Source organism: Ornithorhynchus anatinus, chromosome 13, assembly GCF_004115215.2.
Source record: "Ornithorhynchus anatinus isolate Pmale09 chromosome 13, mOrnAna1.pri.v4, whole genome shotgun sequence".
Taxonomy (NCBI): domain Eukaryota; kingdom Metazoa; phylum Chordata; class Mammalia; order Monotremata; family Ornithorhynchidae; genus Ornithorhynchus; species Ornithorhynchus anatinus.
The window spans coordinates 17,248,843-17,273,161 of record NC_041740.1 but is presented as its reverse complement, the minus strand read 5'-3'; the positions used below and the strand labels follow the sequence as shown (position 1 = coordinate 17,273,161).

The following is a 24,319-nucleotide window of genomic DNA, read 5'->3' as shown; positions in this document are numbered from 1 at the left end:
TTCCTCCAAAAAGCTTAACTGAATATAGCCCAGAATTATTTTTAAAGAAATGTATATTTTATCCTGTGGTTAGTAAAGCTAACAGATCCACTGTAGAAAGAACTGCATGAGACTCAGGTTTCATTGCAGGTTTCACCAATTTGCAAGTAATCAGTAAAGAAAACACTCTCTGAAGCGAGTATAAGCTATTTAGCTTATTAGTTTAATGTACACCGGCTTTTATTTTTAAAGCAGTTACAACCCCAACTACTGAAAACTCTGCTTCTGTTTACTTAATAATACTAAAAACTTCATTCTTTTGGCTGTTAAAATCCAAATCAAAGGAACATGCAAAGCAAATGGTTATACCAAAAAGTACATCTGCAGAACGATTATTCCCATTGTTAAAGGAGAGCACTGCTTTACGGTTTCCAGTAGGGATTTTTTCCCCCCATTTCAAATATAACAATACTCAGTTAATAAGCAATTAAATATATTTAGTATACAAACCTGACCACTCCAAGCACAATATAAATTACATAACAGACTCCAATTGTGGTTGATCATGCAGTCTAAAATCCTGAATTGGGCCATGCCTGCCTATAGCGCAGTCTGCATCTCTGCTCTGACTCAGCTTTTGTCAGTATGGTACTCGATGTAACAAGAGCTATGCAGTGATGAGATTCAGAAACAGGATCTTCTCTTCCCTCCCCCAACCATCAAGTCAGCAATAGCTCACGGAAGAGAACTGCAACACATTCCTTTTCTATCCTGACAATAACCAAATCTGCCCAGGGCAGGTGTATGTTTTGAGACTATTTTATCTCTGGGAACCTCCATTTTGGACCTGAATCTGTCTACGGCCAACAATGTTTGCAAGGAGAGCTCTGTAAGAATGGAGCAAAAGCATCCCTGACCTAGAACCCACTATAGGAACCAATGTCTCTCCTTCTGTTCCTGCCCAAACTCCTTATGTAAACCTTGCTGTCTCCATTTCCCCTCCTCCAACTCTCTTCTTAACCCTCTATACAGTCTAGTTAACCCCCCCGTATTCCATGAGGCCATTCTCTCCAAGGTCACTAATGACCTCACTGGTGCAAAATCGAGTTTATCTGACTCCATCCAACCCTCCTCAACCCTCCTCATCCTCTTAGCTGTAAACCCTGTAAACTACTTCCTTCTCATGGAAACACTGTAACCTTGTTTAGTCTAAGAGCTTTCTCTCCTGGTTCTCCTCAGACCTCTGGTCAATCCTTCTCAGTCTAACCAGCATGTCTTCTGCCTCCCACCCGCTATTCTGTGTCCCCTCCTCTTTTTGATTTACATTTGCTCATTCGCTCCCACAGCTTCAACTACTATCTCAATAAATATGGCATTTATTAAGGGCTTACTATGTGCTATTTGCTGGGCTACTTCCTACAAGGCTATCAAATTAGACAATCTCTGTCTCAGACAGAACTTACCATCTATTACACCCAAACAATCAACGGCATTTATTGAGCAATTACTGTGTGTAGCACACTGTACTAAACGTACTTGGGAGAGTACAATACAGTTGGTAGACATGCCCATTTTAGAGATGAGGAAAATAAAGCCTAGAGAAGTTAAATGACTTGCCCAACGTGATGCAGGAGGCCAACAGCAAAATTAGGACCAGAAATTGGGTCTCCTGACTCCTAGGTTTGTGCTCTTTCCACCAGGCCTCACTGTCTCCTCAAATATACTTCAATAGCTTTGGCCTCTCGCCTTCTCTGCAATCTCTGTTTTCTTCCTGCCTCCAGGATAACGCTACATGGATGGATCACTGGCACTTTAAAGTCAATATGGCCCAAACTGAACTCCTCACCTTCCTTCCCAAATCCTCTTCTCCATCTAATTTTAACTTCACAGTTGACAAACCATCATCCTCCCCATCTTCCAAGCCCGGGACCTCAGCATTATTCTTGACTCCTGCCTCCCTCTCAATCCCCATATTCACCCTGTCTCTAAACCTTGTCAATCTTCTCTCCACAACATTTCCGATATCTGCCCTTTCATATCACAGAGTTGGTAAATATAATCCCTGCCCTCAAGGAGCACACTCCCCCAAAGTGCTTAATACAGTGCTCTGCCCATTCATTTACTGAGCACTTACTCTGTGCAGAGCATTGTACTAAGCACTTGTAAAGTACAGTTCAGCAACAAATAGAGACAATCCCTGCCCACAATGGGCTCGCAGTCTAGAAGGGGGGAGACAGACATAAAAAACAGTAAGCACTGAATAAATGCCAGTGAACAATTTATCCAAATGGTCATCTCCCCAGTTCAGGCACTTGGCATATGCTGGCTTCCTCACTGATCAATCAATGGTGTTTACTGAGCACATACTCTGTGCAGAGCACTGAACTAAGGTTGGGTATAAAAGAGTTAGTCAGAAATAATCCCTACCCTCAAGACTGTTAAGCTAGCTCATCTCCTCGCATCCAGTGTCCTTCCCTCTCTGGGCCATTATTCACTCTACTGCCCACGTGATTTTTCTAAAACTTCATTCTGCACATATCTCCCTAATCCTCAAAAATCTCCACTGGTTATCCATTCCAGTCAATCAGGCAGAAACTCCTGACCATTGATCTTAAGGCACTTAATCAGCTCTCTCACATCTACTCATCCCCACTTTTACCACATTACACTCTGGCTCACATGTTTTGTTCCTCTCAAGCTAACCTACTTAATAGATCTCATTTTCACCTCTCCCATCACCGACCTCTTAGGCACGCTTTCCTCTCTGCCTCCCAGCCTCCCACCCCACGTCTACATCCGACAGATCACATCTCTCCCCATCTTCAGAGCCCTTCTGAAATCACATCCCTTCGCCATTGAAATTTCTAATCTTCTCCCAACTGCTACCACTTCAGCACTTCAATACCACCTAAGCACTTAGGTACTTTCACCCAGCACTTCATGTCCATACTTCAGAAACCCTATTACTTAAACACTAATTCATGTTCCTAATGGCTTTCCTTCTTCCGCCTATTTATAATTTTAGTGTCTACTTCCCCAGCTAGATTGTAAATTCCCTCTAATGAGGACAGAGAATTTAGCACCGTGCTCTACACGCAGTAGATGCTCAATAGATGCTATTGACTGGCCTATGGCTTCGACACGGCCGCTGATCGACAAATAGCACTAGACTAACAGCGGAGCTGCCTGGCTCCATCGCTGCCTTTGGGGAAGATTTATGACAATCACAGGACCCCAGGCAGGCTGGCAGCTGGAGGAAGCAGGTGATCAAAGCAATCCCGGGTAGTAGCAGGTCATCGGGAGGGATCTCCAGGGCTCAACTGGCTAGAAATTCCCCTTTTGTGAACTGAAAAGCAAGACCACTGCCACGTGCGCTATTATGAGACACTGTGGATTTGGGATTCTTTTCTCAAACACATAGATATGGCCTGGGTACCTGAGTAGGCTAAATTTTAAACTTATACTATTACGGCAAGAGGAAGAGGAAGATTAGTTTCATAAGTTACCTGGATTTTAGTATTTTGGGGCACTGATTTGCAAAAAATTGGAACGGACATGCCCTTAGCTTTCTAAAATGCGACATGGCCAAATACATCTTCTTATTCCACTTCTCAAACTATACACCCTGAATGTAAATTAGCCAGTCAAGTATTTTCCTCTTAATATTTCACAGATTCCTAAATGATTTTAGGATCAAATTTCTAAATGATTTTAAAATTCACTCTGGTCAACTGTCAATAATGACTAACAAGTGATCAAAAAGTTCACAACCTATTCTCATTAATTCTTCCTAAATATATTCACGTCTTTCCCTGCTGGAATCTCCATTATGGATTCACTGGGATGAGACTTTATCCAACTGTTGATGTTAAACAAAAGGCAAAGAAGAAGAATTGTATTATAGGGCTCTTTCTATACAACCACAGGGGTTAAGATTTTAATCTAGGATATACTGAACAACAATAAAGCAACTTCAACAAAGATTAAATATTAAATCAGGCACTGGTGTTTCATAATCACTTCTCCCAGAGATCATTTAGCAGTGAGATCATGGTGGAAAACATGAGCCAGGATTCCTTTGGGTAAGTCCTCTCTCCAGGATTGGACTGTTTTATCTGTATGTCTTTGGGGAAGAAATCTGGGTTAGTACCACTTAACCCCTGTAAACAGCCTGGAGATTCTGCATCTTGGAGATGCCTTCAGTTCCTTACCAGACTCCTGGGACAGCAAACCTTGCCGCCTTCTTCCAGCTTTGTTCTTACCCTCTGCTCCCCACACATCCCCTTCCCTAGCCCAGCCCTGACTCCCTAAGTGTTAAACTGGCAAAGATCTACTGCAGCATCTAGGCCCAGCCCATTACATGTCTACCATTTTTAGAGCTGGGACTTATGTCCCCTAATGACCCTGGGAGTCACAGCCATGACTATGGGGCTTCTGTGGAGCAGTAGCAGATGTGGTTGAGGCCTACATCTTCCTCTAGCCATGCCAGGTTGGGGCCCAAATGATGCAGTCTTTTTTTTTTTTTGAATGGTATCTGTTATGTACTTACTATGTGCCATAAACTATTCTAAGTGCTGGGGTAGAGCCAAGGTAATCAGGTGGAACACAGTCCATGTGCCAAATGGGGCTCACAGTCTTAATCCCCATTTTACAGATGAGGTAAATGAGGCAAAGAGAAATTAACAGACTTGCCCAAAGTCACCCAGCAGACAGGTGGTGGAGCCACATTACAACCCAGGTCCTTCTGACTCCTAGACCCATGCTCTAACTACTAGACCATGCTGCTTCTCCTTAAAACCAGTGATGACCTGGGCATTTGGTATTCACCCAACCTGCAGCCCCACAGCACTTAAGGACATATGTGTAAATTATTTATTTACAATTGTTTATTGTTTTATATTATTTGCCATCATACTATAAATATATTTATATAACCTGGTATCATAGAATATAGTTATATATTATAAATGTGAAGCATATCTATAATTAGAATTATTTATTAAAAATTGATGTCTGTCTCCCCCCTCTAGACAATAACCTCACTGTATTGTACTCTCGCAAGTGCTGAGTAGTGCTCTAGACCCAGTAAGGGTTCAATAAATACCATCCTATACCAGACTTCAGCAAATTCACCTTAGGCTTATCATATTACACACACTCTCTGTCTCTCCCCCCATCAACTCCCACCACACACACGCACGCACACAACTCCAGGGCTCTGCCAGGACCAAGGCAGCCTATGCAAACATGGGATCTGGCTTCAAGATGAAGGGCAACCGGCTTTGTTGCATTCCATCTTATGTGGTCACATGGTGTCTGGCCCTCTGACATTCCCTGGTGAATGCTGGCATACTGCCGAAAAGGCCACTGCGGGCAAACACCAATGATGAATCAGAGTTCCCCACTAACTCTGTGGCTCTTTTCTATGCAGCCACTTCCTCCTGCCCTAGATAATGACATCCTAAATCGTCTTATAATAAAACCCAAAACTTGCTTTCTCTCATTCTTCAACTTTCAAGCAAATAGCAACTTCCAAATACATAGCTCATACTCTTCAAAATACCACGTCTAACACCATCTCAGAACTAAGGTGGGTATACAGCATAAAATGGAGGTCATGATATTCACCCCTCCCTCAGTCCCAGAGCACTTACATATATGACCTTACTCTTTGCCACTTCCCCTTGTGCAATTTATTTGTCTCCCCTCTAGACGGTAAGCTCCTTGTGGTAACGGACCGTGTCTTCCAACTATATGTATATCAGATAAGCAGTGTGGCTCAGTGGAAAGAGCATGGCTTAGGAGTCAGAAGTCATGGGTTCGAATCCCAGATCTGCTACTTGTCAGCTGTGTGACTGTGGGCAAGTCACTTAACTTCTCTGTCACTTCTTCTCTGTTACCTCATCTGTAAAATGGGGATTAAGACTGCGAGCCTCACGTGGGACAACCTGATTACCCTTTTCTACCCCAGCACTTAGAACAGTGATCTGCACATAGTAAGCGCTTAACAAATACCAAAGTTATTATTATATTCTACTGCACTTTCCCAGGTACTGAGTACAGTGCTCTGCACCCAGTAAGTTTTCAATAAATAACACTGATCGGTTGACCTCAAAGGCTTAAATGAGGCAACGTTCGGAATATCCACTACCCATCACTGCCTAGCGAACAGGGCTCTGTTCTGGGAACTGTAATTCAAAAAGAATGTGGGCATCCTGGCACAGGTAAGAGACGATTAACAAGAATGATTAAACAAGAGAAAGAATTAATGGGTCTTGCAATTTCACCACCAAAAAGGGGCAGACTAAAAGGTGCCCGATATGTCGCATCTAGAAATTGGCTAAATCTTTGAGATTATTCATCCACATTTACCACAGAAATGCAGGTGCTCATTGGAATTGTCCATTTCCTCCAATTTCCCCCTTCCTGTCCTGATCACAATCAAAACAAGTATCCCTGAGAGAAAATAAAAATGCCACATACACTGGATCTCTGAGTAATGCTCTTTTGGATCATAGAAATGAAAGTCTACAACCCTAAACAAGCACATTTTGGGGTTTCCCAGTCTACAGCCAGACTGATGAAACCAGATCTCAGGCCTCACCAACAAGTACCCCTTTCTAGACTCCCATCAAAAGGCAAAGGGGAGCAATCAGAATGAACCTGAAGAGCTCCCCAAGTTTCGGCCACACTCTCTTTCCTCTGGTGGGCACTGGCAGAAAAACGAATAGGGCCAAACCAGGGTGAGAAGACAAGGAGGAAAAGGAAGGCAGGCCTGAAGAGAAGCAAGAACAAGATCAGGAACCATGCTATTCCGGGGTCAGATCAATGGTCCATCCAGCCATTCCGTTTCCAAGAATGGCAACAGGATGCTTGAAGGAACAGTGCATCAGCTGCTTTCTACCCAACCGTCCCAAAGGTGAAGGTGGTACCTTTAATATGCCTTACTTTTCCCTCAACATCGCTAACTTGCCTCTAGAAACCATGCTCTTCTCACCCCTAATGGGAGCAGAGGAGTCAGAGAAATGTCCCAAGCATACTCTTCGGCCCTCCTTGCAATCTTTATTTTCCCCATATGGAAACAGATCAGGCACTCCAGTTTCTGAGGCTGTTTTTCTTTCCTTCAAGGCAGCAGGGGAAACCTTGGGAGAAACCTGGGAGTTTCCCATGATAGAGCGATGTGCCATGACCTCCTGGTTTGGAAAGTCGGAGCTGAGTAAACAAGACACAGAGGTTAGGAGGTCAGTCACTGAATTTTAAAAATCAGTCTCTGTGCAAGCCACAGCAGAATCCCCTGTTGGGAACAACAGATGATACTCGATCCTAACACTTCAGAACTGAGAACATGCACAGAGGAATTATAAATCAATGGTATTTAGAAAGCCTACTGTGTGCAAACCACTGTACTAAACACTTGGGAGAGAACAATACAACAGAGTTTGTAGACAGGTTCCCCTGCCCACAAGGAGCCTACAGTCTAGACAGGGAGACAGATATTAAAATAGTAAGCTGGTAGTTCGCACAGTACCACTGGCACTGGTTCATCTTTGCCACTCATGTCAGCAATACCCACAACCAAATCCAGGACTCGCAAAATGTAAATACTACACTGTGAACTATAATTCAATTTAAAATGAGTGATCGAACTGCTACAAGTTTCAACGATGTACCATGGGGATTCGTGATTTCAGGATCTTATAAAAGCTATAAAAAGACAAGATCTTTCACATTCTCCTTTGGGGAACTTTGGAGGTTATTCAATTCCAGTTTGTGTCTATTGCGTATGGTTCTTAAAAAATGATCATCTCCCCCCGCCCCCAACATCTGAGGTGGTATGATAGAGAACCGAGTCGCCGTCTAGACACTAATGCAATCTAACACTAGCAGAATTTGGCTCTTTTGACAGCTTGCTCTAAAGATGCCCGCCGTCACCTCCCTTCACCACAAGACAGCTGTGACAATGAGTCTTTGTTGGCGGAGATGCTTCAGAAGGTTAGTCAAGCATGTGGAAGATACACACCTTTGCTAATAGGAGGGAGTGGAAATTTAAGAGACACTTGTTCATTCAAGCTAAGATTCTCTTTCCCTCCTCTTATTTCTCCACCTTGAAAGGACAACATTTCCTAATTAAACCCTGAAATATATGTTTGATGATATATCTACTACTTATTTCTACAACACCCACACCTGAGAAACCACCCCCCCCACAAAAAGCAGCCAAAAGATCTACAATATTTCTCTAATAACCTCCTGAATCTGCAGCAGCTAGATGCCGTGATTTCAAACATAATAAAAGGCTAGCCACCGGCCAAACTTTTTAATATCGGGTTTTTTACAAATAGTATTTAAGTGTTTACTTTGTGCCAGACATTGTACTAAGCACTGTGGTAGATACAAGCTAAGTATGTTGGACACGGTCCCTGTCCCACATAGGGCTCACAGTCTTAATCCCCATTTACAGACAAAGTAACTGAGGCCCAGAAAATTCAGCTGAACTGCCCAAGATCAACAGCAGACAAATGGCAGAGCCAGAATTAGAACTGTGAATGAAAAGTTCCAACTGATTTCTCAAATAACAACACTGAGTTAAAGGAGCTCGTCTTGTGGATGGTTGTCCTGGTGGCATTGGAAACAGTCTCTTCAGTAACAGAAACAGCAAGGAATGAATGGCGTGTTATCACTCGAATCCCTCCTCCCCACAAGCAGGGAGTCCCAAACTTCCAGGTGCCCTCAACAATCAGTGGACAATGGCTTATTCCTAGGCCAAAGCCTTGCACTCCACAGAGGGACTTCTGGAACCTTTGGGCTGGGCTCAGGAGACTTAGCTCCTGCCCCACGTCTTTACGGTTCTAGGGCCAAAATCCCGAGGCCAAGGCAGTCCCAACTTCTACCCCACTCCAAGAAAGAGTTTTTGTAGCCTAGAAGGAAAAGCATTGCCCTGGGAGTCAAAGATCCTGAGCTCTAATCCCAGCTCTACCAAATGCTTGCTGGGTAACCCTTTGCAAGTCATTTAATTTCTCCGTGTCTCAGTTTCCTCAACTGTAACATGGGGATTCAATAGCTGCTCTCCTACTACCACTCTCTTCTACATCACCCTGTCTTGCTCCCTTTATTCAGCTCCCTCTCCCAACCCTAGAGGACTTATGTACATATCTGCAATTAATTTACATTAATGTCGGTCTCCCCCTCTAGACTCTAAGTTCATTGTGAGCAGGGAATATGTCTATTCTTTTCTTATACTATACGCTCCCAAGCATTTGGTACAATGCTCTGCACACAGTAATCAATCAGTAAATACAATTGATTGTTTGATCGCTACCCCACCCAGATTCCCTCCAAGACTACGATCGGGCCAAGGTGCCAAACCCGAGGGCGGGGGCAGGCTGGATGAAAGCAGAACCTGGCCTGGCCTGGCCTGGCCTGGCTACGACAGCCCCAAATTGGGGCCCCAGGATGGCAGCTGGGCCACTGCATTAGACGGCGCTGTGCTTTGGGGCATCATGGCTCTTCTGGAATGCTGTCGCAACTACCAGTCCCCAGCAGCCCGAGACAACCAAACATGCGTGAATGCTCCGCCCAGGGTGGCAACCCTCCCACAGAAGTGATGTTCAGATATGAATGACTGGATAGGGTTGCCACAGCCCCAGGATGTATCTCGGGCCAGGTAGGGGGGGGACTCCAATCTTCAGCCCCTGCAGGAATCCTAGTTACACACTCCTGCCATGTGATCAGCCTAGCTCAATGAAGAGACGATGAGCACAACAGATCTAGCCCGTGGACTGATGAGCCACCTAAACACCATCCTATCATTTGATGTTAACTCTGGCACTTAGCCGTTCTGATGAAACTTGTCCGAGGACTTAATAGGATGTAGCAAGTCTGTGTTTCATAATCGCATACTTGGGAGAGTTCAGCAGTTTGGGATCCTGAGGTTTGATACCTCGCCTCGACACCTTAGAATCCATCTGCCGCTAGGCCAAATAGCACCCTGCTTTGTCGATCAAATTTTCCAGCTGCCTGTTTACTCATTTAACCGCCTCTTCTAGCTTTTCACCTGCATGCGGTCACTGGTGACTTTTGACTGGGTTAACGTATTCCCGAAGGAGATAGATCTAAGAAGGTCATCAAGAGGAAAGTCCACTTTTAACTCATTATTTTCCCTGAAAAGTGATGTGAAGTCTGTAGCATCCTGAGACACATTTCTAGGGAATAGACGATTGCTGGCAGCAGTCTTATGTGAAGGTGAATGAGTTATAACAATAATAATAATAATAATGGTATTTAAGTGCTTAACTATGTGCAAAGTACTTTTCTAAGTGCTGGGGTAGATACAAGGTTATCAGGTTGTCCCATGTGGGGCTCACTGTCTTAATTCCCATTTTACAGACGAGGAAACTGAGGCACAGAGAAGTTAAGTGACTTGCCCAAAGTCAAACAGCTGACAAGTGGCGAAGCTGGGATTAGAACCCACGACCTCTGACTCCCGAGCCCGTGCTCCTTCCACTAAGCCACGCTGCTTTCTCCAAGGACTGGAATGTTGGTGGCCCCTTTGAAGCATCCTCCTCTTCAGTGATCGTCGTAGGATTGTTCACAACTAAAATAATACCTGACGTCATCTCCTTGGGCCTCCCTTCACCAAGCCTGATGCAGGCTGGTCTAGAATCTTCACAACCACCTGGCACCAAATGTTCAAAATTACCCAAGACCTGCTCTCTAGAGGAAGCTACAACTAACTCAAAACACCTCAGACATCCCACATGACCCTCTCAGTGCTGCTTTTACAGCTACCAAACAGTAAATGGACCCATCCTTTTGGGGATGTCTTTGTCTTTGTCTCATACTGCCCCTGGGACCATGGGTAGAGAATCAATGTTGTCAAGATTGGTTTCTGGTGAGGCTGGTGATGAGATTCAGCTGTTACTTAAGAAAATAACCAGCCTAGCATTTCTATTTTACAAATGCCAAGTTGGCAGGTATAGACTTCCAAGGTATCACCTAAAGAATGAGTTAGTGAAATACAGGGTGTTTTTGGCACCATCAACAGTGTGCCTGTGATTCTTTATGGGATTTTGTGTGAATGACAAATTGTGACTTTCTCCCTTCCAAACGTGGTATCTTTGGAACAAAAGCCATGCCAGGTCAATATGGAAAAATCTTATCCTCAGAAAAGAGAAAGAAAGGAAAGGAAGTGGAGAATATCCTAGAAGAACTCCTAAGAGCTCACCCTGAATCCTGAATTTATGTATTTTCTATTATGTGTAAAAGCAGTTCAAACAGGCATTGTCCCAGAAAGTAGGGGACACTAGCTTTTTCCAAATTTGGAAGAAGAGAGGTGTCTATGGACTCAGCGCCCCGGGAAGCACCTGCTTCAAAAAACAGGTAACAAAGATTACATCTTGGGTTCACCTTCCCTCACATTTCACTAGATGGTTTACTGTTCACATTTCATTCCTTCCTTTGTGACGGGACCTATTTCCTCCTTTCCTTTAAATGGTATTTAAGTGCACACTATGCACCAGGTACTGTACTCGATACTGTGGTAGTTAAAAGAACAAGTTCCACAAGGGACTCACAGTGTAAGTAGAAAAGAGAACAGATACTGAATCCCCATTTTGCAGAAAAGGGAACTGAGGTACCAAGAAGTGAAGTGCCTTGCTCAAGGTCACATAGCAGACAAGTGGTGTAGCTGGGATTAATAACAATAATAATAATAATATTGTTGGTATTTGTTAAGTGCTTACTATGTGCCAGCACTGTTCTAAGCTCTGGGGTAGATACAAGGTAATCAGGTTGTCCCACGCAGGGCTCACAATCTTCATCCCCATTTTACAGATGAGGTAACTGAGGCACAGAGAAGTTAAGTGACTTGCCCAAGGTCACACAGCTGACAAGCGGTGGAGCCGGAATTAGAACCCATGACCTCTTACTCCCAAGCCTGGGCTCTTTCCACTGAGCCACATTGCTTCTCAACCCAGGTCCTCTAACTCCCTGTCCCCAGCTGCTTCTACTAGGTCATGCCGCTTGTCCTTGTATTTTCACTCACCCATCCTACCCATTCTTGAAACCATCTGCAAAATGGGGATTGAGACTGCAAGTTCTATGAGAGACAGGGACTGTGTCCAATCCAACAATCTTGTATCCACCCCAGCACTTAGTACAGTGCCTGGCACACAGTAAGCACTTAAATACCATAATAATAATAATAGTAATAATAATAACCACCAAGCTGTCTTCCTCAGCCCATTTATCCTCTGACCCGGCTTCTTAGACTTGTCTTGCTTTTTTCAACACCCATTATATTAACCTGTCCACACCACTTAAGAAGTTTCTCTTCTAGTGTTTGTATTGAGTCCAACCTCCTCCTTTGTATTTTCAGTTCTTTCCAATTACCTTCCCGTCACGTCTCATTGGGCCAACTATTATTTTGCTTCTCACTCATCCTCAGGCTGGCTCTCCATAAAGGACCGAAGCCATCACGACCAAATTGTAAACTGGCATTTTTGCTTTCAAAAATAAAACCTCATCGAGTTTGATTGTGCATCTGGCACTCTGAGCACACAAATGTGTTTGCTGAGCTCTGCGGCCCAGGCTCTCTCTGGGTCCTCTCACTGAAGCGGGATCATGTAAATGGAGCACGTACATAGGAGCCCCACAAAGTCTAACGTGTCCTGCAGTCATCCGGTCTCCTCACGAGCTGGGTCAACAGCAGTATCAGACCAGAGCTGCAGAGAAGTCATTGGTCAGACTCTCATTAGAACATTGGGCTCGGCTTGGTCAGCACCTTATCCAAAGGATCCCACACCCTTGATGAGGGGATCTAGGGGGTAGACAACAGATCCTAGGTCAAGGAAGGGGGTAACATCCAGATTTGGAAGGGGGTGAGGTGAGCCATGACTACACCTAAGCTGGCCCAGGCAGATCCCGCTAGCTCTGAGCCAGCCAAAGATCCAATCATTCATTCAATCGCATTTATTGAGTGGTTACTTTGTGCAGTGTACTAAGCACTTGGGAGAGTACAATATAACAATAGACACATTCCCTGCCCACAACGAGATTCCAGTCTACACTCCCCTCTCCCCACGCACCTTTCCACTCTTGGAGCTGCAGTGGGCGAGCGGGTTGCTGAAGGCCTCGGCTGCAGGCTCGGACCCCGGTCTAGCTGCCCTCTGCACAGACAGATGGGCGAATGGACGGACGGCCCTGGGGCCAGCCTCACCGCTCAGCTTTCTCGGGTCCCTGCCCTACAGGAAATGTTAAGGAAGTGAGGTTGCAGGGCCCAGAGTGGGGAAAAGGGGCTGAGGGGTAATTTAAGGGCCTCTGGACATAGGAAGTCTTTAAGTACCAGCGTGCCCTACTGGATACAGCCTGGGAGTCAGAAGGACCTACGTTCTAGTCCCGGCTCTGCCACCTGTCTGCTGTGTGACCTGGGGCAAGTCATCTCACTTCTCTGGCCCTCAGTTCCCTCATCTGTCAAATGGGAATTAAGACTGTGTGCCCCAAGTAGGACATGGAATGTGTCCGACCCTATTACCTTTTATCTACCCCAGCGCTGAGAAGAATGACTGGCACATAGTAGACACCTAAGCAATACCACAAAAAAGTATAAGAGCATTGAAAATAAGATCCTGACTACATTTTTTTTCCTCAAATTCCAGGGAGCCCGAACAAGAGGGAATGGTTTGCAGTTGTTGCAAGAAAATCTTTTATTAATAATAATAGTAATAATAATGTTGGTATTTGTGAAGCACTTACTATGTGCTCCTCAGTGACACCAGGTGAAAGCTAACCTTTGAACTCATAGGACCCTGACATGTTACATTATATTCCCATTCCAGCTCTCCTTTGTTCCCTCCTGTCTAGCTCTCAGTCCACTTGGGGCTTGTAACACTGTAGAGGGATTTTCAGAAAACTGTGGCATTAAATAATAATAATGTTGGTATTTGTTAAGCGCTTACTATGTGCAGAGCACTGTTCTAAGTGCTGGGGTAGATACAGGGTAATCAGGTTGTCCCACGTGAGGCTCACAGTCTTAATCACCATTTTACAGATGAGATAACTGAGGCACAGAGAAGTTAATAATAATAATGTTGGTATTCGTTAAGCACTTACTATGTGCCGAGCACTGTTCTAAGCGCTGGGGGAGACACAGGGGAATCAGGTTGTCCCACGTGGGGCTCACAGTCTTAATCCCCATTTTACAGATGAGGGAACTGAGGCACAGAGAAGTGACTTGCCCACAGTCACACAGCTGACAGGTGGCAGAGCCGGGATTTGAACCCATGACCTCTGACTCCAAAGCCCTTGCTCTTGCCACTGAGCCACGAAACGACAAAACACTGGAGCATGCTACCAAGAGAGGCTGCCCCATCTCAAATGTGAAGATCTTTAAGAGAAGAACAGATCGCTGACTCTACTGATTAGTCACTCACCAGCTGGGAGATCCCTTCCAACTGAAAGATTCTGCCTGGCGTCAAGTGTCACAGGCAGGCTCAAGTTACTTTGCTATCCAAGTCACTCCCCACCTCACCACCCCCAGCAGCTTTTTCCAAGGCAGAGGTGTGGTGACGTGGCTTTCCTAGAGTTCCATAACAATCAACAGCACAGATGACATTCAAGCAAAACTGCTACTCCCCAGGTTAGGGCCTTAATCTTTTAAAGCCCTGCTGCCTCTTCTGTTGTTTCGTGACAATTTATTCTACAGGCTAAGCAAATTTTGAATAGCTCTGGTGGGGTGGGGTTGGCTGATTGAGACTGCCAGGATCTTTCCAATGTGATGTGCGCAGAAGCAATCTGCACTAGACTACAAGTTCCTTGAGGGCAGGGATCACGTCTACCAAATCCATTGTCTGATTCTCTCGGGACAGTGCTCTGCCCACAGTAAATGCCCAATAAATACCACTGATTGAATTTTTGATGATAAAGCAGGAGTATTAGATTCCTAGTTGGAAAAAAGGATGCATGACTTTTAATACTATTCCTTCCTCCCACATGTCTCAATTCATGAAGAAAATGGACGCTTTACAAGGGAAAGAAAAATTCCCAACCTTGGTGAACCTTTAGTTGAAGCCGCCGGCATGCTCTTTCCCCTGTTGATGTGGTGAGGAATTGGCCAGACACATCCCTGGTGGGCCTGAAAGCTCCTTGCGGGCAGGGATCGTATCTACCAGCTCTGTTATACTGTATTTTTCTAAGTGTTTACTACAGTGCCCTGCACACAGTAAGCAGCGTGAGAACTAGCGTGACCTCGTGGGACGAGCACAGACCTGGGATCCGGGGGATCTGGGTTCTAATCTCGGCTCTGCCTCATGTCTATTATGTGATTTTGGGCAAGTCATTTAACTTCTCTATGCCTCAGCTGCCCCATCTGTAAAAGAGGGATTAAATCCTACTCCCTCCCATTTAGACTGTGAGCCCCATGTGGGACAGGGGCTGTGTCCAATCCAATTGACCCGTATCTACCCCAGTGCTTAGCACATTGTAAGCACTTAACAAGTACCATAAAAAAGAGCTCAATAAATGCCATTAATTGAATACCTGTTTCTCAATCAACCAGGAAATATTTTGCCCTACAATCCTCCAGCATCCTACTCCATTCCTTTCTCCCGCTCCTTAACTGGACAACTATCAAATCTGAAATCTCTCTGTTATACCTTCCAGGCTAAAGAAGCAGTGAGGCTCAGTGGAGAGAGCACAGGCTTGGGAGTCAGAGGTCATGGGTTCTAATCCCGACTCCGCCGCTGGTCAGCTGTGTGACTTTCGGCAAGTCACTTAACTTCTCTGTGCCCCAGTTACTTCATCTGTCAAATGGGGATGAAGACTGTGAACCCCATGTGGGACAACCTGATTACCTTTTATGTACCCCAGCGCTTAGAACACTGCTCGGCACACAGTAAGCGCTTAACAAATACCAACATTATTATTATTATTATTATTATTATTAAAGAAGCCCTTTCTGGGTTACACATCAACTTGAAACAATTCTTCCTTCCCTCTCTCCACTCTAGCCTCATATCCTCCTAGCATTTACCTGGAGTTATGCCAGAGAAATGCAAGACTGGAATCCCTTCACCTCACGACAGGGCAATACTTGCAAAATTCTCTAATACCTGCCAAAGGCCTTCTTAACTAATTATGATACTTGTTAAGTGCTTACTATGTATCAACGACTGTTTTAAGCGCTGCCAGTGCTGCCCCCACATCCACCAGCTTACCCATACTCTCCACATCTGCCCGTTCCCCTAAGATCCAAAACTGGCAGAATACTTCAAATAGGACATACACTTGAGAAGCAGCGTGGCTCAGTGGGAAGAGCCCAGGCTTGGGAGTCAGCGGTCATGGGCTCGAATCCCGGCTCTGCCACTTGTCAGCTGTGTGACTGTGGGCAAGTCACTTAACTTCTCTGGGCCTCAGTTCCCTCATCTGTAAAATGGGGATTAAGACTGTGAGCCTCACGTGGGACAACCTGATTACCCTGTATCTACCCCAGCACTTAGAACAGTGCTCTGCACATAGTAAGCGCTTAACAAATACCAACATTATTATTATTTAATGCCACAGTTTTCTGAAAATCCCTCTACAGTGTTACAAGCCCCAAGTGGACTGAGAGCTAGACAGGAGGGAACAAAGGAGAGCTGGAATGGGAATATAATGTAACATGTCAGGGTCCTATGAGTTCAAAGGTCAGCTTTCACCTGGTGTCACTGAGGCAATGATAGCTAAGGGGCAGAGTACACCAGAAGAGCTCGGAATTGGTGAGCGGCTAACATGTACTTAGTGTCTTTTACCTTTGGACTTGCAAACATTGTCCAAATACAGGTGTACCCCCAGGTTTCGAGCACTCCACAATACATTCAACCTACACCTCTTGCTACTGTCCCCCCAGAATACATAAACTCTTCCTCTGACGTTACATCCAATCACTGGTCCTTCTCCTCCTTTCACTTTGTTCCCTTCCAATCTGGCCCAGTGGAAAGAGCACAGGCCTGTGAGTCAAAGGACCCAGGTTCTAAACCTGCCTCCACCTCTTGCCTGTTGTGTGACCTTGGGCACCTCTATTAACTTCTCTGTGCCTCAGTTACCTCATCTGTAAAACAGGGATGAAATATCTGTGTTCTCTTCCTCTTAGAACGTAAGTCCCGTGTGGGCTGGGGACTGTGTCTGACTGGATTAACTTTGCACCTACACCCAGGCTTCACATAGTAAGTGCTTAAGAGATCCCACAGTTATCATTATTACTATCCTGCCCTGTCTCCCAGACCTTCAGGTGAACCCTTCCTGCTCCCCAAAGTTGGTCCCGATCTTCTGTTTCCCCTGTGGTCCGGCGTTGTTCTTTTTTTGAAACTAGTTATACCAAGCGATGTTACTATCCCCCCTTCGTCCCACTTGTAACTCTACCATCCCACAGCAGCCACAACCATGAGAGTGGGATTCAGGACCAATCGAAGCAAGCTACAGAGCCAACATCTGCTGCTGTAGGACCAGCTGCCCACACCACTGCACCAACCTTCCCTTATCCCTTCCTGGGTGGTTACTGGCAGCTGCTGGCGCTGGATGGGGGAAGTGAGCCAGAAAGGAAGAAGTAATTAAAGCTGCTGCTATGAAGTTCAAAAAAAAATATTTAAAAATATACATTTTATGCACACAATTTTGTGTATGCAGTTTTGACTTCTCTGTATGGCGTGGACACTCTACCAGGGCCAATTCTGGAGCAGAATCTGATAGAGGGTAAATCAACGGGAAAGTGAATCCCATGACACCATCATTCCCAGTAGAGCCACAGTTTTGTGGAGCAAAATACAGCTGATTTGCAGGGTACACCTGTACTTTTTATTGTTTACAGTGTATGTTTCCTAAAGGTCTGTTAACCTTACACCCTAACATTTGATGATAAGCAACCCTTGAAGTGGATGCATTTGCAAATCACGTAATTTCTAACAAAAACCCCTGGATGTGTTTCAATTAGTTAATTCGACCCAGAAATAATTGTGCTTTTTTTTCCTTTCCAAATGAGAAAAAGACATCCTGCCACCTTTTTTCTTTCACACTGAGCACCTTTCATTGGGCTATCTGCAAATCTTTAAGCCATCAAGAATAAATCAACAAATGTGTCTACCTATTCATAGTATTTTCTCCCCAGCACTCAGTACAGTGTTCTGTACAGAGTAAGCACTCAATAAATACCACTGACTGAACAACACAAGTAAAGCACCTCCTGTGATTATTTGTATCTCCCTTTAATTCTGAAAAATGGCCCCAGATTTTATTAATCAGGAGTAAATATTTTATCCTTTGATTTCAACTACAAGAAAACTGAAACTATAACAAAGTTGTGTGCTCTCGAAATGTTTAGTGGACTTTGGTGATATGGCCAATTCAGCAATTCACAAACCGGGAGGGGAACCAAGGCGATGCCTGGCAATTGTTCAAACTTCTATTTCAATCCAGAAGTAAATCCAATTAAAATGAAAATGTCATTTAGGAGCAAACAAATTTCACTAAGGCAGTATTTCCAAAACGAATGAGAGGTTTGCACATATTAATGATGATAACAGTTATTATTACCATGGTATTCCATTTCTTTAACACAGTGTTATGGCTGGACAGTGACAAAGCAGTTAAGTACCGTCACTTGGCTTTCCAAATCCCTGTCAGCAGCCTTCCAAGAATTCAGAGCATTCCCCAGGGATCAGGAGACAGAACACCTGATCAGCTCACTTAACAGATCCCAAAGTATGCCCACCTCCCAGAGTCTCACCAACACACTTCCAACTTAAGGCGGAGCTAGCTTAAAGAGTGCAGATGGGTTAGAAGATGTCAGCACTTACTGAGAAAGCAAATCTGCCAAACTCATCCAAGCGTGCACTGTATTGCTCACTGTGGGCAGGGAATGCATCTGTTATATTGCTACATTATACTCTCCCAGGCGTTCTGTACAGTGCTCTGCGCACAGTAAGCGCTCAATAAATACGATTGACAATCTCTGAGAACTTCCTTAATTACAAGGGTAAGGACATTTGGCATGGTAAATTTGTAATCAATCTGGAACACCTCAAAAACACTTTCTTTGAGGATAATTCTCACGGCAAAAGTCAGAGCAATTTTTCAAAAGCAATTCTTTTCACTGAAGAATTGCAGTACAGTAAGTAGCAGACTAAATTATAGCTTGGCTCTATATAAATATTTACATGCACACATATCAGACAGAGGGAGAGAGAACACAGGCAACGGGCCGGTCTTGGTGCTCTAAGAGAGGGGTCAGGAACCTACGGCATTTCTTGCACTGGTTTGTGGCACTGCCCATCTGTGGCCTCGGCACCAGGAGGGAAAACCTAAGAGCTGCCCCTCTCTGAAGCACAAGCTTGCCAGAGAGTGGCTGGGCTGCCCCAGGACTTGAGTTTCAGAGGGGCTGAGGGGGCGCCCCGATGGACCTCGCCGGCCTCCTGCCTCCAAGGCCCATGCCCTTGCCCACCCAAGCAGGAGTGGCAACAAGGACAGCCAGCTGGGAAGTCTCTTCCCGCCCGCCTCCTGCCCACACGGGCATCGTGAGCTACATGCAGTGCCTGCAGCCACAGCCATGTGAAGCAGCATCGTCAATACTCATCATGGTCACCCCCCGGGGGCAGTGGATCCACAAACAGCTGAATTCACCATGGTGTGTGTGGCGGTGGAGAGAGAAAAAACTAGGCATAAAATCAATTCTCCGTCTAACTCCTTCCCCTGTTTGCTGGGTCCCTAGCCACCTCAACCAGCTTTTCCTCCTGCTGCTGCTGCTGCTGCTGCTGCTGCTGCAAATGCAGGTGGGTGGTTCCCACAGGTCAGGCAGGGGCCTGATCTTGGCCCTCTCGACCCCTCCTCCCCTCCCAGCACGGCAGCCCCTCAGAGGAGGGGGGAGAGGGGGACCAGGTGCTTCTCTTCTTTCCCCTTCTCCTTGCCTTTCCCATCCCTGTTGGCGGCAACAAATGTTAAGCAGTGGCTGTGTGGCTCAATGTAATCGTCGCCTTGTACCACAGGGAAGGGGGACATAATGACAATACATGCCCCAGTGGAGGGCCATTAACTCCGGGCCTCCTTGCGCACTAACTGCTCGATCGATCTCCTCTGCCAAGGCAGGCCACCGACCCCTGATGACGATGGCATTCAGGGTGCTGAGAGGCAACCTTTTGCCCAACGTGGTTCTGAAAATACAGTTGGGAGCTCTTTCCATTAGGGGTGAGCAACGTATCCCTATTATGTGCCAAGCACTGCTCTAAGCATGGAGAGACACAAGGTTATCAGTATGGACACAGCCCCTACCCCACATGGGACTCACAGTCTAGGCTAAACGCTTCATCAATAAAACACATTCTACTATTGCAGTAACTGCAATGGAAACCTCCGCATTTAAGAACCTCGTTATTGATGGCTTTTTTTCCAGGTGGCCGGTAATTATTTTTTAAAAAGCCAAAAACACCATTCCTTTGCAGTTCGATGATGTCACCAAATAACCTTCCTGTCCACAGAAAGTGAGAGACTCATATTCAGAAGACTGCCCCACCCCCTTAAGCGATTTAAACTTGTCCAGTTTAGGAAGCAGAGTCCAACAACTTGGAGTTACTAGGTGTTGTCTGAATAGCATGAATCAGTATTGCCTAAACTGACTCAATTGCTCCTTTCCCAGGGTAGTTGGAGCAGAATTTATTGCTTTTCTAGTGCATAAGAGGTAAAAACTTCCCCAAAACAATCACATCATGCCCAAGGAAATTACTGTGCCGGGAAACAATGCTAGAGGCAGAGGGGTGTTTCACTACATCTAAGCAATAGCAGAGAGTAAGACAAGGAGGGCTGGAAAAAGATACCAGATGGAGAGGAAGGGAGACCCTAGCAGCTCCTGGACTTTTCCAAGCACTTAGGACAACGCATAGCTCTCAGGAGATAACCAATCCACGGTACTTATTGAGCACTTACTGTGAGCAGTTCAACTGAGTTGGCAGACATGATCCCTGCCTTCAAGGAGTTCACAATCTAGTTGGAGGTAGACAATAAAACGAACATCAGATGAGGGAAGCTGCAGAGTATCAGGACATAGACGTAAGTGCTGTGGGGCTAGGGTGAATGTCATTTATTCATTCGTATTTAGCGAGCATGTATTTATTGAGTGCTTACTGTATGCAAAGCACTGTACTAAGTGCTTGGGAGAGTACAGTATAACAACAAACAGCGTGGCTCAGTGGAAAGAGCACGGGCTTGGGAGTCAAATGTCGTGGGTTCGAATCCCGGCTCTGCCACTTGTCAGCTGTGTGACTGTGGGCAAGTCACTTAACTTCTCTGGGCCTCAGTTCCCTCATCTGTAAAATGGGGATTAAGACTGTGAGCCTCAACATATACATATATATATATATATATACATTCCTGCCCACAACGAGCATCAACATGCTTAAGGTGGTACCCCAGTGCATAGGTGATGGAGAAAGGGAGGGCAAATAGGGTGGGGAAATGAGAGGCTAGTCAGGGAAGGCTTCTTGGAGGAGATATGACTTTAATAGGGCTTTGAAGGTCCTCAGGTCACATAACATATAGCACTAGGCACTCAATAAATACAACCATTACTGGGTAAGGTGTGCACTGGGAAGTTGTCGGAATACAAATACAATAAAAGGTGGCTCAGAACTACTGAAGTGGCAGTTGAGAGGCTATCATTTGAGGAGATTATAATCTGGAAAGGTTCCTAGAGAAGATGTGATTGCAGGAGGGCTTTGAAGATGGGGAGAGCTGTGGTCTGTTGGATTTGAAGAGGAGAGGAAGTACCAGACAAGGGGTGATTAATAAAGAGGTCAGCAGTAGGAGAGATATTAACAGGGCACCATATAAACTTGGGAGGAGCTAAGACTACCAAATGGGATGTAGAAGGAAAAGAGGGGATAAGTAGAATGGAGACAGCTGATTGATGCCAGGAAGCTCGTTGTGGGCAGGCAGCATATCTGCTAACTCTGTTTAGTGTACTCTTCCAAGTACTTAGTACAGGGCTCAATAAGTACCACTGATTGACTAAAGGCAATATTTTGGAGTTTCTACTTGATGTCAAGGGGAACAGGTGAACCCCATTAGAGGTTTCTGAGGAGGATGGTGACATAGCATGAGTGAGTTTAAGAAAAATGATCCTCCGAGCAATCAATGATATTTATTGAGCGCTTACTGTGTGCAGAGCGCTGGACTAAGGGGTTGGGCGAATACAATACAATAAGGTTGGATGACATGATCCCTGCCCCAAGGAGCTGACAATCTAGAGGGGCAGCGGAGTGAACTGTGGGCTGAGAGGGGAGAGACTGGTGAGCGGTGAGGAGGCTGATGCAGGTGACAAGCTGGCCTCTGAGCAGGGCCTGGTGGTGGTAGTGGTGGCTGCCTGATGGAGAGGAAGAGGCAGCTTCTAGAATCCCTCCCTCCAATTAAGTAGGAAACAACAATAATAATAATAATAATAATGGTCTTTGTTAAACACTTATTATATGTCAGGTACTGTTCTAAGCGCTGGGGTAGATATAAGATAAACGGGTTGGAAATAGTCCCTGTCCCCACAGGGCTTGCAGTTTCAACCCCATTTTATAAATGAGGGAACTAAGGCCCAGAGAAGTTAAGTGACTTGCCCAAAGTTATACAGCAGACAAGTGGCAGAGCCGGAATTAGAACTCATGACCTCTGACTCCCAGGCCCGTGCTCTATCCACTAGGCCATGCTGCCTCTCTGATGCCTCCACCACTTTCTAGAACGGAAGGAGCCTGGAGTGTTCCTGCAAGAATGTCCAGCTCCTGTAGCCTCAAACCACATAGAGCTTCCAATTTCACTTTTTTTTTTCTTTTTTGGGGGGCGGGGGTGATACGCAGTTGCAGGATCAGGACCTGGGCCTTCCTGACCACACTTTGAGCTGTGGGACTACAATGGAATTTAGCAGCAAATTCCCCCAAGATCACTCCCTCCCAACTCAAGAGTTGGGGGCTACGGCAACGAAGCTTTCAGGGTGCCCCAAAACAGCCCAATCAGGGTCTCTTCCTATAGTTGCCACAAGCTAGAAGTGGAAAGGGAAGGAAGGTGGATGAGACACCTGCCACTCACGCTATCTGACCCAGACAGTTTTTTATTGTAGATGCACTCATGAGCACCCAGCAGCCACATTTTATTTAAGTAACGGATTTGTTGTAATCGGATACTCTGCCAATCTCATTTAGCCCTCGCTGCATTCAACCTGCTGCTTACAAAAACCCTGACACACCAAAGGTAAACCTGAACTGTTACAATCTCCCCTTTCAGACACAGAGGACACCTGGCTGTATAGGAGCATGCTATAAGAGTCTGAGCAGGAACTAACTGTTCCTTTTGTTGACACTGACTCGATTGAGTTGTCCTGAATCACGGGAAAATAAGTAGCTGTGGGTTGGCTCGCCTATTGTCTAAAATAGCCCAAAGTGTGTTAAAAGTTCTTTAATCAGCTCTTCAGCACTAGAATTGATTTCTGTAAAAAGCTACTTTACATATTAGGTTTAAAGCCTAACTACTTTTCATAAAAACCTGAAACACCACTCCTTTTCTTCCAGGTAGCCAGCTGCCCTCCATCAACAAGAGGGCAATTCTTCAAAAAGGCAAAGCACTGTTTTTGACATCTACCACTATAACACTTTTCCATTCATTTTTCTCCTAACAAGGAAAAAAAAATTCTCCATATGCATACTAAAAAAAACAAACCAGAAGCCAATGGACATACTCTCAAACTGGGCTCTAGAAATACAATCCCTGGGCCACCAAGCAGCAGCATTTTCCTCATCAGTCAACTGCAATTATTGGGTGCTTACTGTGTGCAGAGCTCTATACTACACGCTTGGGAGGGTACAATCTAAGAGACATTTATGGTAGACATGTTCCCTGCCCACAATGATGGGGACAGGAATGAGAAGGCACTTTTCCTACTGCAAATCCCACTTCCTGTCTCCTGAGGCTCCATTTCCTTCAGGTTATTTTGTCACCTACACTTTCTTCCATACGCTCAGATCAGAGGCCAGGAGCCTCCAGGGAAGACTGGATCCATAATTAAGAGAGACCCTCCAGGGACCCCAGAGGAGGTCTTGGAGAAAAAATAGGGTAAAATTAACTTCTACCATTTATTTTTCCAGCTTGGATAGGATAGAAATGAATGGCTTAACCATTTCACCTCCATAAAGGTCACTGAAAGGAAATAAGCTCTGAATTAAAGACATCATCCCCCTGCCCCCAGAATGTGAACATCGAGATGAGCAATTGATCTCATTACTTTACACTACTAAATGTGCTTTCAAAATCTCATTTGGAATTGGAATACCCATTTAGCTGTATTTGA

General features: G+C 45.2%; 1 protein-coding gene across 5 annotated transcripts in view; it reads right to left on the bottom strand.

Annotated features, from left to right (window-relative positions):
- Positions 1–24,319, bottom strand: part of ARHGAP21 (Rho GTPase activating protein 21) — a 139,416-nt gene that overhangs the window by 98,059 nt on the left and 17,038 nt on the right. For 4 of the 5 annotated variants that reach the window (XM_007667880.3, XM_039913922.1, XM_039913921.1 and 1 more), the window contains exon 1: positions 490–565. The exons of the other annotated variant lie outside the window; for it this stretch is intronic. In XM_007667880.3, coding sequence (XP_007666070.2) covers positions 490–546 — 57 coding nt within the window. In that variant the 5' untranslated portion in view covers positions 547–565. Of the gene's footprint in view, positions 1–489; positions 566–24,319 lie in introns of those variants that run through there. 5 annotated transcript variants of the gene reach the window in all.